General features: G+C 43.2%; 1 protein-coding gene across 6 annotated transcripts; it reads left to right on the top strand.

The window, feature by feature from the left end:
• The first annotated feature begins 107 nt into the window (after positions 1-107).
• amot (angiomotin) lies at positions 108-11,146 on the top strand. Of its 6 annotated transcripts, none has more exons than XM_077504203.1 (12): positions 108-246; positions 2,503-3,406; positions 4,225-4,792; positions 6,044-6,188; positions 6,878-6,970; positions 7,774-7,919; positions 8,066-8,215; positions 8,809-9,005; positions 9,087-9,215; positions 9,901-10,139; positions 10,227-10,481; positions 10,662-11,146. In XM_077504203.1, exons 2-12 carry the CDS (start codon positions 2,565-2,567, stop codon positions 10,793-10,795), a joined length of 2,898 nt encoding a protein of 965 aa, XP_077360329.1. In that variant the 5' UTR covers positions 108-246; positions 2,503-2,564; the 3' UTR covers positions 10,796-11,146. The 6 variants fall into 6 exon arrangements, with proteins under 6 accessions (XP_077360329.1, XP_077360328.1, XP_077360325.1 ...); XM_077504202.1 differs by having other exon boundaries at positions 117-246; positions 2,507-3,406; XM_077504199.1 differs by lacking the exon at positions 108-246 and adding an exon at positions 899-1,110 and having other exon boundaries at positions 2,507-3,406.
• Positions 11,147-11,645: the final 499 nt, after the last annotated feature.

Here is an 11,645-nt window from a genome sequence, read left to right as displayed (position 1 = left end):
TTCAAGAAATTATTTTTGGAAGTTGCATCTATATTTTGTAGTCCTCATATTGAAGTACTATTTGCTATTATTATCATCCGCATATTTCCGGGTTCGCTTCTAACTTTATAACTTTTTTTTTTTTTTGGGACCAAGGCAGTTCAATTGAGAAAGTGATTGATTTTTGTCTTCTTATTCTCAACCACCATTTTGTGAATGTACGTGTTGAAGTGGCAGTCGAAAAGGTGTTGCGTTACATATCAACAGGTAAGCAGCTGACTCAAAAATAGTTCAGACAGTCGTTATACATTAGTAATTAGTAAGATCATAGTCTGTTTTTGAAAATGAGATCTTTTAAAAATAGGAAAAATCTGTCAGATAAAATCAACATCGAAATTCGGTTATTTTCGGGGTGTTTAACAGTGTATGTATAAACACAATGTAATAATAAAAATAAAAAAAACAAACAAATGTATTGTATATGAATTACTCAACGTCAACACATCTTGAACATTTAAATGCCCAAATGAATTTTGTTTTGTATTTGGTTTTAATTAACGATGATAGCAATTAATAATACGGGTTTTTTTTCAACACGTTTTTCAAAATGTTGAAATAATATAAAATGCAAGAATCACTTTGTAATGGAGAGTCTTCTTGAATAATAATAAAAAAAAAAAAAGTTTCTGTGCAGCCCTCAGCTGGATGAGGATGGGGTGCGTTTTAGTTGCTGTGTACATCTTGAAAAGCAAAAACAACCAAAATAACCTCAATGTTGCAGTCATTGACGCCGTACAAAAAAAATATATTTGATATTTGTGTGTGCGCGCGACTTCTTCAGCATTCTTTTAATGTCTCGTACCGGATGGGAGGGGGCGAGCTTCCTGCTCCCTGACCTGCCTGACTTTTTTTTTTTTTTTTTTTTTATGGAAAAACAGAAAACGCGTTCCAATCCGGTTAACTTTTAGTGTTTGGTGGAAAAATTCGCATAAAAGTCTCACAATGGAGCCGTCGTATTGTTATTAGCATTTGCTTTTTTTTGTGTACTGAACTGCAGCCCGAGTCTCGTGATAACGGAACAGAGTTGCAAAAAATCATGTTTCATTGAAGAAGCTCGGACGTAATTGAAAGGTAAACGCTTTGAAATGTTTGTTCGAGTTGTCTGCTAGTTGTGGCCTTTTCTTGCGAGCATTACTATGTCGCCTCCAACTCGCATGGAAATCCAGTAAGAACGAACGGACGGCGGCGAAGGCACACAAAAAAAAGTTCGAATCTTTTCAAACGGGTCAAGGACTTCGTGGGTGATGCTTGCATAAGTTAATGACTCATTGCTGATTCCCAAACCCGACCAACCTCCTCCTCCTATCGGCCTATCGATAAGTAGCGACTTCATCAATACGAGTTTGGGCTTTCCAATGTTGGGGTTCGTCTACACGATGTCCTCAACAACGATCATCTTCATGCTGCCTTCATCAACAAGATGAAGACAGCGTCGCTTTGCTTTGTTTTGTTTTTGACAACATGAAACGGTAGTTAAATTTACGAGTATTTTGAGAAACTAACTCCGAATATGGCAATTGGCCTTTTTCCACCTCCATCCTCCACTTTGGTTTGCACATTTGTGTTGTTTTCATCATCGATTCAGGTTGAAATAACTTATTTGTGATTTTTTTGTTGTTGCTGGTTAGTCTTTTGTGTTACATAATCTTAACGTAACATGACAATTGGTAAACGTGTTGTTTGTGCATACACACAGTGAAACATTCAATATTGAACACCCTAAAGTCGAAACGATTTTCAGGTGAACTACGTTTCTTACATGACCCGCACAAAAATCTGTCAGCGTCAAAAGCAGAATTGTTGACAGCTAATTCATCAATTTTATTAATAACAGTGGCACAATACGTTAACAAAGCCGGTGGTAAAGTGGTTCACATGCAATGATCATCTGGTCGGTTTGGAGCTGGATGATCGACTTGTTATCATGCGGTGCGACGTGTGTTAAAAGAGTGATTTGATCTCCTTAATTTGTTGGAATTTAGACGTTTCTGGGCTTGGCGTAAGACTTTTAATTTTGTAACCATGTGGAAGGCAGGAAGTGTTTGGTCGGTGCTGGATTTTACTTTGATTTATCTTTCTTTCCTTTTTCTCTGGTCTCCTGACCGTTTGAACCTCACGACTCTGGCGAGACTCTGAAGTATCCGGTTAAGGTGAAGGGGAATTCGGATTTTTACGAGGTTTTAGGTGAATTAATGAATATAAATTTACACGTATTTGCACGCACTGATGATAAGACGTGGAATCGGTAAGACTACTGAATGAACAATTCTGAGCTCTCAGAGGAAAAAAAAAAAAAAAGATTTGTTGTTGTAATTGATTTATGTATTTTTCCACTTCTCGGACACGGAACGACCCCTCTGCAATTTTCACATGAAAACATAAATTTGACATCACAATGTCCATCACTTGGCAGCTTCTCACTGCGTTCTGATAGGTTTTCTCTATTTTTTTTTCTCGTTTGAGGAAGTACGGAGCCCGGACAGAGCTCGGCCTTCTCGGAACTGCGGAGCCAGCGAGCGGCCTCGATGAGGACCGCGACCGAGGAGTCGTCCAGCAGCAGCAACAGCGCCGCCGCCGGCGCTAGCAACGTCCTGCAGCGTCTTTTGCAGGAGCAGATGAACCTGAGTTTTGTGATGCAGCAGCAACAGGTCGGCGGGAACGGACAGAGCGGCCCATCCGAAGAGCTTTCCCGGACCCCCAACGTTGCCCGACAGGAGCCCCAGGGCCAAGAGCTGCAGGCGGACGGCCTGGAGAAACTGAAAGTGGGGGGCGGCGACGGGAGCAATGGCGGCGGCGGCGGCGGTTCGGCGAGCCAAAACCCGGAAGAACTTCCCAGTTACGAGGAAGCGAAGGTTCAGTCGCAATACTTCCGCGGCCACGGTCCGCCTCCTCCGCATCGGCAACAGAGTAACCGGCCCCAGCACAACACGCTTCCGACCTCGCTCTGTTCCACCTTCTACGTGAGCGATCCCAAGTTGCGCACGGAAGGCCGATCCGCCGTGCAGCGCGCCAACGGCGCCGTGAAGGTGCTCCAAGACGACGGGCTCAAGGATCTCAAGCAAGGCCACGTTCGCTCGCTCAGCGAGCGGCTGATGCAGCTCTCGCTCGCCACCTGCGGCGTCAAAGCGCACGTCCCGGTCGTCAGCTCGTCGCTGTCCCCGCAGCCGTCGCCTGGCGGGCAGCCGGATGACTACTACAAGCCGCAGCATCGCGGCCCGCCTCCGGACTACCCCTTCAAAAGGATGAGGTCGCCCGCCAAACAGCAAGAGGCCGCGCTTCCGTATCATCAGGAGCCGGTCGGACGAGATCCGGCAAGGACGGTGCCGCATGTCCGATATCAGCCTCCGCCCGAGTACGGATCATTCAGGTGAGATAAAAAATCGTCAAATACAGTCAAACCTCGGTTTTCGAACGCTTCTGTTCTCGACCAAATCGGTTTTCGACCAGAAAATTTGAGAATTCAGAACTCGTCCAAAAATTCGGCTCTCGACCAAAGTGAAAAAAAGCCGAGCGTACCTGAACGCGACTCGAGCTAACTCGAATGCACAGGATGCTTCTTCCTCCGTAAGCACGTTCGTGTTCAAAGTTCGTTCGGAGCAGACCTGTTCATTGTTAGTTACATCATAATCTTTTTTTCTTTTTTTTTAGTTTTGCATCGTGTATTAGGTCCAAAGAAAGCAAGTGCAAGTGGTAAAGCTGGTGAAGAAAAGAGGAAAGTAGTAAAAAAGAAATGTTTGCATTTTGTTTTGTTTTTTCATCATTTTAGATAGGATATCTAAATAAAACAGTGTCTGTTTCTACCCTATTCCTATTTGTGGTAAAAAGTATACAGTGCAGTTTATGGTGTAAAATAATTAAAAAAAAAAATTTAAAAAAAACTTTGAAAAAGTTTTTTTTAGGCTTGGAACGGATTAAAATTATTTACATTCATTCTAATGGGAAAAATTGTTTTGGATTTCGAACAAATCGCTTTTAGAACAGCCTTCTGGAACAGATTATGTTCGAAAACCCATGTTTGACTGTATAGTAACATAGGCTGTTTAGTAATTTTCAATTTGAAAAGAGATTTTGGGGGGGGTGTCAATTCTTGAGAGTCGGGACAAAACATGTCTTACGTAAGTAAAAATCAATACATTCACCAAAATGAACATGCCTAATCAAACATTCATTCTCGTCTCTCCTCAGGTCCAGCAAGGAGGGTTCGGTTCCTTTCCAGAAGTCTCTTCACCACCACAGCCCGACCTCTTCCATCACCTCCGTTGGTTCCTTGTCGCGGGCCCAATCTTCGACCCTTTGCAGCTTACCCGGCGCCTTCCACGCCCCGTACTCGTCCGTCCCTCACCAGCGGCCGCACAGCCACAGCGAGTCCCTCCGCAGCATGGGCCTTCGCAATCTGCATGGCCTCGTGGTTCCCTCCCACCACGTCGGCGAGACGTACCCGCCGCTGCCGATCGAGCCCACGCCGCAACGCTGTCACGCTTTCCCCGGCGGCTCCTTGCCGCTGATCCACAACAAACCGCAGCAGACTCATCACTATCAACATCAGCATTCTCAAGGGCCGCCCCCTCCGCAGCCGCAAGCTTTTGTCCAAGCGAGGCATTTCCCGCATTTGCATTCTTACTCGCACCTGCAGGGGCCGCCCTTTGAAATGGCGGCGCACGCGCAGCAGAAGGCGGACGCGCTGGCTGAGGAGAACCGAGTTCTGAGGCAGGAGATCGACGCCTGTCGCGATAAAGTCGCCAAGTTGCACAAGGTAACGTCACGGCTGCAGTATAGCGGTGGGTAGGCGGAGCCCCGGCGACGAGTTCTCTCATTATCCGGTTTATCCGTTTGACGACAAATTGGCCGATAATTATCGGCCACCGATATTATCGTGCATCCCGAGTTCTAAAAAGCGCAGTCTGCCGGTTTCACTCTGGAAAAGGCACTTTTTAAATACAGGATTTAAACAAACAAAACTACTTCTCAATTTACAGATTTGGGCTTCTCTTAATTTCTGCTGGTGATTTTGTGAGTCAAACCGGCAGACTGGGCCTTTTAAATTAGGTCAAATTTATACCAAGTATAAGTACTAAGACAACAAAATGTCATTAGTCGGGATGTTCGATACCATTTTTTTCCAGACCGATACCGATACTCAGACCCTCAGTACTCACCGATACCGATACCAACTGCCGATACCAGTAGTACATTTTGACAAATAAAAAAAATCACTAAAAGATATTTTTGAACAAATATATTTCCTTTAATTTTGACACAAAAAACAGTCACCCTTCAATAGTCTTAACGCTCAAAATAAAACGCAAAAATGCTCTTTTAGTTTAAGATTCACAATTTTGAAGTATTTCCAAACCGGTGAAGTTTTGGTGAAAAACTGCTGCAAGCTAGCTAGCGCCACTTACAGGCAAGGAGGACTCACTTAACGTCTTCCGCCTCTGCCATCGCTCGCTTGTACTCGTCTGCGTCACGAGTACTCGAGTACTTGGAAAAAAGGCCGGTATCGGCCCGATACCGATACCTGGTATCGGTGCTCGCCCATCTCTAGAAAATATTTACATCCATAAAAAATCTTATATATAAAAAAAATATCTAAATATAATATATATATATATATATATATTGAGGCACCCACATTGACACTTATCGACTCGGTTCACAAGCACGATACGTTCCCCTTCATCTGACCTTTAACGTGGATTTTAAAAACAGAAGGGCCAAAACATGGCTCGTGAAAATTAAACTGCATTAAATAAATAGCCACCAGAGGGTGCTCGAACTGCCCAAATGGAAATCAAGGTGACTTTTTAAACAGATGTGGCACTTTTAATATCATGACATGACGACGACGATATGTTGTGGCAGTTTTAATTTTAATATCGCGATATCACGATATTGCCGTTATCGTTCCATCCCTACTAAACGCTGTAACAAGGCTTGGACGATCGATGCGTTGTCAATTTCCCTTCATTCGCCACCATTTGTGACCGTCTACTTCTTCTGGCAGTTGGAAAACGAGATCCAGCTGGTTTCAGAGGCCTACGAAACGCTTGCCAGCTCCTCTGCCAAGAGGGAAGCGCTGGAGAAGACGATGCGGAACAAGCTGGAACTGGAGGTCCGCCGCCTTCATGACTTCAACAGAGATCTCCGAGGTAAGACGGCAGCAATGTCCACTTGTTGTTGTGCCGCCTCGATAACTGAACTGAACTTCCGTTCTATTCGGTAGGGGTGTGAATTGCCTAGTACCTGACGATTCGATTCGTATCACGATTCACAGGTCACGATTCGATTCGATACCGATTAATCCCGATACGAATTTATAAGTCGATTGTTGGGCGATTTTTTTTCATTCAAATTTAGAAAATACTAATCAGTAAGCTTGTAGAGTGTAAGATTTATATGAAAATGTATTATTTATTTATCTGAAATTTCAGTCTTATAGAGGTTGTAATCTGTTTCATGTTTGAACAGCATTAAAATAAAATATTAAGGCTTAATGTTCCGTTCATATAACATTCTTCCATGCTCAAGGTGTGAATCCTTTAAAAAAAAAAAAAAAAAAAAATCGATTTTGCCTATTATTGAATCGATTCGAGAATCGCGCGATGTAGTATCGCGATATATCGACGAATCGATTTCAAGGTGTGAATCCTAAAAAAAATAAATAAATAAATAAATAAATAAATAAAAATCGATTCTGCCGATTATTGAATCGATTCGAGAATCGCGCGATGTAGTATCGCGATATATCGCCGAATCGATTTTTTTTTTTTTAACACCCCTACTATTCGGGTTCAAATTTTCATGTGGTGTCTATTTTTTTTAATTATTTTTTGAATAGACCGTATGGAGACAGCCAACAAGCAGCTCACAGCTCAAGAGTCTGACGGATCCGAAAACAACCTTCAGACCATATCCCAACTGCTTGCACAAAGTGAGAAGAAGCACGCACGCACGCACGCACACGCATGAAAAACATGGCGATGCGATGTCATGTTCACACCACGTCATTTCAATCTATGCTAACCTCGCTACCACCAGGTCGGATACAGGAGATCGAGTGACATCCGACTTCACATAAGGATACAGTATTGTTGAATACATTAATTTCATCATCGAGCTGCCTAAGAGGAGAGCAAAAGTATTGAATGTACTTTTTGATAGCGCGTGCTGGTCCGAGAACAAAACTACGGGAGGAAACTGAGATGGAGCTCTGATTTTTACAATATTTTATGTTGCGTGTACCCTCATCATGTCCTAACAAGATGTTTGAAGTGGTTTCTTATTTACTTCTTATTTTTGTTGTTGTAAATAAAAATATATGCACTAGTACGGAGCCCATCTGGTGTCAGGGTCTGATTTTTTTTATTTTTTTATTTTGCTAATCTCTACCCACAGTTTACTAATCTGTACGCACGGTTTAGCTTTTCTGTGGCGTTATGTAATACGCATGCGCACGCAACGTTGTTAAACTGTGAGTAGTTTACTAAACTGTAGGTACAGATTGCTAAACGGTGGGTACAGATTAGCAAAAAATAAATAAAAAAAATGAGACACTGACACCAGAGGCCAAAATATCCTCAGAGCTTTGTTAAAAAAAAAAAAAAAAAAAAAGTTCCTCCCGTTTTATTCTAACATCAATCTATGAAATACTCAAATACGCATGTAGTGATGTATGACAGATTGAAGCATTAATAATGGATGTGTTATCTGTTTTTTTTGTTTTTTTTTCCTTAGACAAAGAGACTATGCGGGAGAAGGAAAAACTAGAGAAGGAGCTGAATGTCCTGCACTCCACCACAGAAGATCAGAGGAGACACATTGAAATCAGAGACCAGGCCCTAAACAATGCCCAAGCCAAAGTCGTCAAACTGGAGGAGGAGGTAAGAACAAGCGACACTACTTTTTTTTTTTTTTTTTTTTAATTCCTGTGTTGTAGCATGCAAAATGTTAAGGTTAAAGTTCCCGCTGAGAGCGGAAAGGCCTTAATATTCGTCTCCCAAACCTCCGTGTGCGCGTGTGTCTTTAGCTAAAGAAGAAACAAGTTTACGTGGAGAAGGTGGAAAGAATGCAGCAAGCTCTTGCTCAGCTGCAGGCAGCCTGCGAGAAGCGGGAACAACTTGAACATCGACTTCGTACACGGCTGGAGAAAGAGCTGGAATCTCTACGCATGCAACAGGTGCACAAACCTGCATCCAAGACGTTTCTGTCATTTACATCGCAGTTATGTCACACTTTCAACTATAAACTTGATTTCCCATAGCTAGGAAATGTGATTATTAATGCCTGGGTCATCATCAGCACTCGAGATTCTCATTCACATCAATGACCGAGTCTCGAATAAACTCGAATCGCTTACTTATTGTACTTTTGCCGGAAAAAACAACAACACTTCCAACATATGAAAAATCCAATTTGATCACAATATTGAATGGCAACTGGACATCATCATCATCATCATCATCCCTTTGCAAAGCACTTGTTTCATTCAAACATATTGCGTTGTTCCAGCATAATGCCAACTCTATGGAAAGGTTTCTTTCGATCCAGATCTTAATAATAATTTTTAAAAAAAAAGTGCGTCAGTTTGTGTTTCTGTCACAAATAGATGCTCTCAAAATGCCATCAAAATCCATTCTGACCTTTCCACTCGTAAAACAATCGACTACATGTGATGCTTTACTTCCTTTCAATTCTGTGTCCACACAGCTATATATAAAAAAAAAAAAAAGTTTGAAGTTCTTATAATCAAAAATAGGTTTTCTTTTCCAGCGTCAGGGAGGCTCCCAAAACAACGTCGCGCTCGCATCGGAGTACAGCGTGAGCGCGTTGATGGAGCACCTGCGGGAGAAGGAGGAGCGCATTTTGGCTCTGGAGGCCGATATGACCAAGTGGGAACAAAAGTACTTGGAGGAGAGCGTCATGCGACAGTTTGCCCTGGAGGCCGCCGCTTCCGTTGCTTCGCAAAGGTGAGAAGGTCAAGGGCAAACTCCCCGCAGACTTTGTCGCCCTTCTTAACGCAGTTGTTGTTGTCGCCGTCTGTTTTGCAGGGACACCTCCGTCACCATGTTGAGCCATTCTCCCAGCAGCAGCTACGACACGTCAGTGGAGGCTCGCATCCAAAAGGAGGAAGAAGAGATTTTAATGGCTAATCGCCGATGTTTGGACATGGAAAGCCGGTAATGTCTCAAAATTACCTGCATTTTTGTCCAGAGCAATAGAACACAATATTCTGTGCACTTTTGCAAAATGAGTCCAAAATCCAGTCAAGGATTGCTTCAGTCAAAATGGCTGGGAGGGAGTTAAGTGTCTCTTTGTTTCAGTCCTTGGATTGACACTTGTCCGGAGTTAACCTCACTACACTGATCTAATTCCGTACATATCGTATTTTCCGCATTATAAGGCGCACCTTCAATGAATGACATACTTTACAACTTTTTCCATATAAAGTCGCTACAGTAGAGGCTGGGGTTACGTTATGCATCCATTAGATGGTGCTGCGCTAAAGGGAATGTCAACAAAACGGTCAGATAGGTCAGTCAAACTTTATTAATAGATTACAAACCACATTTCTGACAACTCCATTCACTCCCAAAATGTTGTTTTATTATTTTCTCTGAGGTAAAGTATTAGCATTAGCTAGCTAGATCCAAGATGGCGGGATCTCCTGCGCATGCGCGTCGCCGATCGTGCAGGGTCGCCGATAGCGTCTTGACAGCGAGACCTGTTGCGGCTCAATATCGATCCATATATAAGGCGCACCGGATTATAAAGGTGCACGGTCACCTTTTGAAAAAAATTGAAGGCTTTTTAGGTGCGCCTTATAGTGCGGAAAATACGGTAACTTGTCCTCTCTGACTTAAGGATCAAGAATCTCCACGCCCAGATCATAGAGAAGGACGCTATGATCAAAGTGCTCCACCAGCGCTCGAAGAAAGAGCCCGTCAAGTCAGATGTGCCGTCGGCAATGAGGCCCTCCAAGTCTCTGATGTCCATCTCTAACGCTGGCCCGGGAAGTTCAGGACTGCTCTCGCACAGCATCGGACTCGGCAGCTCTGCCATCACCGAGGAAGGCAAAGATAGCAGCTGGAAAGGGAGCTTAGGTAAGAGCTCCAAACGACGTGCAGATTTGACTAACTTTTAAGTGTAATTGTGTTCAATCACTGTCAATTGTCCTTCTTCTTCTTCAGGGGTTCTGCTTGGTCCGGAATTTCGCGCGGACCCCCTTAAGACGGAATCGATGACGTCGTCTCCCTCGCCGGTGTTCCAGTCGATCCAGATGGCGGCGGTCCACTCCAAGACGGGCAGCAGAGACAGCTGCACTCAGACGGACAGAAATCCGAGTCAGGACGCCAGCAAGCCCGGCACGCCGGCCCTTCAGAGCATGACGGGGCCAAGCAGGTTGTCCAACCCGAGCCCACTCTACAACCCCGAACGTGGCGCCGGTAAGATGACAAACTGAGAAATATTGTTCTTTTTTTGTGCTTGTACAGAGACAACTTATGTTTTGACTGCTGTGTGTAATGTAATACTACTTTTCTTTTCGGCATTTTCGTATGTTTTTGACTTAGATATTCTAAATGTTCACAAAAGGTTCACACGTTCTCCTTTTAACCCCTTCATAGATGGCTCCGTGTTTCATAGCAGCACCCTGGAGAGAAGAGTCCCAGTCCAGTCCCAGTCCCACTCGCAGCAAAACCTTCCGGCCGCAGCCACCCACCAGGAAGTGGACAAGGATATGATGGAGATTCTCATCTGACCCCGTTATCTCGTACAAACGAGCGGCAATTCGATACAAGCATAATGTACTTTAAAGTTCACATTTTCACTTTGTGACGCATTTATCACGAGATGGACATCTTCATGAATTTCATTCATTCTTGTTTATTACAAACTGTTATATCAAAAATGTTATTGTTTCAAAGTCTAATGGAGAAAACGGTTCAATGAAGAAACGCAAATGACCACATAAACAACAAACACTGTCTACTATGACATTAAAAAAAATCACCTCTTTTTTTTTCGCCACAGGTGGACACTTACGTCTCTCGCAACGGAATACATGTTACCTATTCACAATACCACAAAAATAAATTGTACCTGGATTCAATTACAGTATATGGAAAAAAGTTGTAAACAGATTACAGGTACATTTACTTAAAAAAAAGGGGGTATTATTTTTTTTTTTTTGAGAGAGAGAGAGCGAGCTAGCGAGAGCTAGCTAGCTAGCTAGCTAGCGTCGTGTTGATGTGTTGTCTTCCACAAGCGGCCGATTTCAAAATGCTTCACAGACGAAAGGATGAAGTGGCGAGCGGCACTCACCGTTTTTGGAACACACTTGGCTCGCTGAAGGACCGATTTATCTTTCACAAAGAAAAAGTTTGAGCTGTGAGAGTCCTGCGACTTGTTACAAGTCGTGATGGGATTTTCGGCTCTTTTCGGTGAGCCGGTTCATTTGGATCGGCTCGGTGAAAAGAGCCGGCTGTTTTTGGCTCTCAAACGGCTCTTTTAACTTTAGCTTTTCTTTTAAATATTTACGACAAATTTACCATACATTTTGGTGAACTAAATATTGCACTCTACTGACTGCAAATAGCAACAATTATCAA

Source organism: Festucalex cinctus, chromosome 18 (genome assembly GCF_051991245.1).
Source record: "Festucalex cinctus isolate MCC-2025b chromosome 18, RoL_Fcin_1.0, whole genome shotgun sequence".
In the NCBI taxonomy this organism is placed as follows: domain Eukaryota; kingdom Metazoa; phylum Chordata; class Actinopteri; order Syngnathiformes; family Syngnathidae; genus Festucalex; species Festucalex cinctus.
Note: the sequence above shows the minus strand (reverse complement) of the source record. Positions and strands in the feature narration are given on the sequence as shown.

Excerpts from the sequence above, each read along its gene's own strand:
- amot (XM_077504197.1), top strand. Across the intron at positions 6,189-6,877 it reads CTTCAACAGAGATCTCCGAG|ACCGTATGGAGACAGCCAAC; the intron begins GTAAGACGGCAG and ends TTTTTTGAATAG. Across the intron at positions 9,006-9,086 it reads GCTTCCGTTGCTTCGCAAAG|GGACACCTCCGTCACCATGT; the intron begins GTGAGAAGGTCA and ends TCTGTTTTGCAG.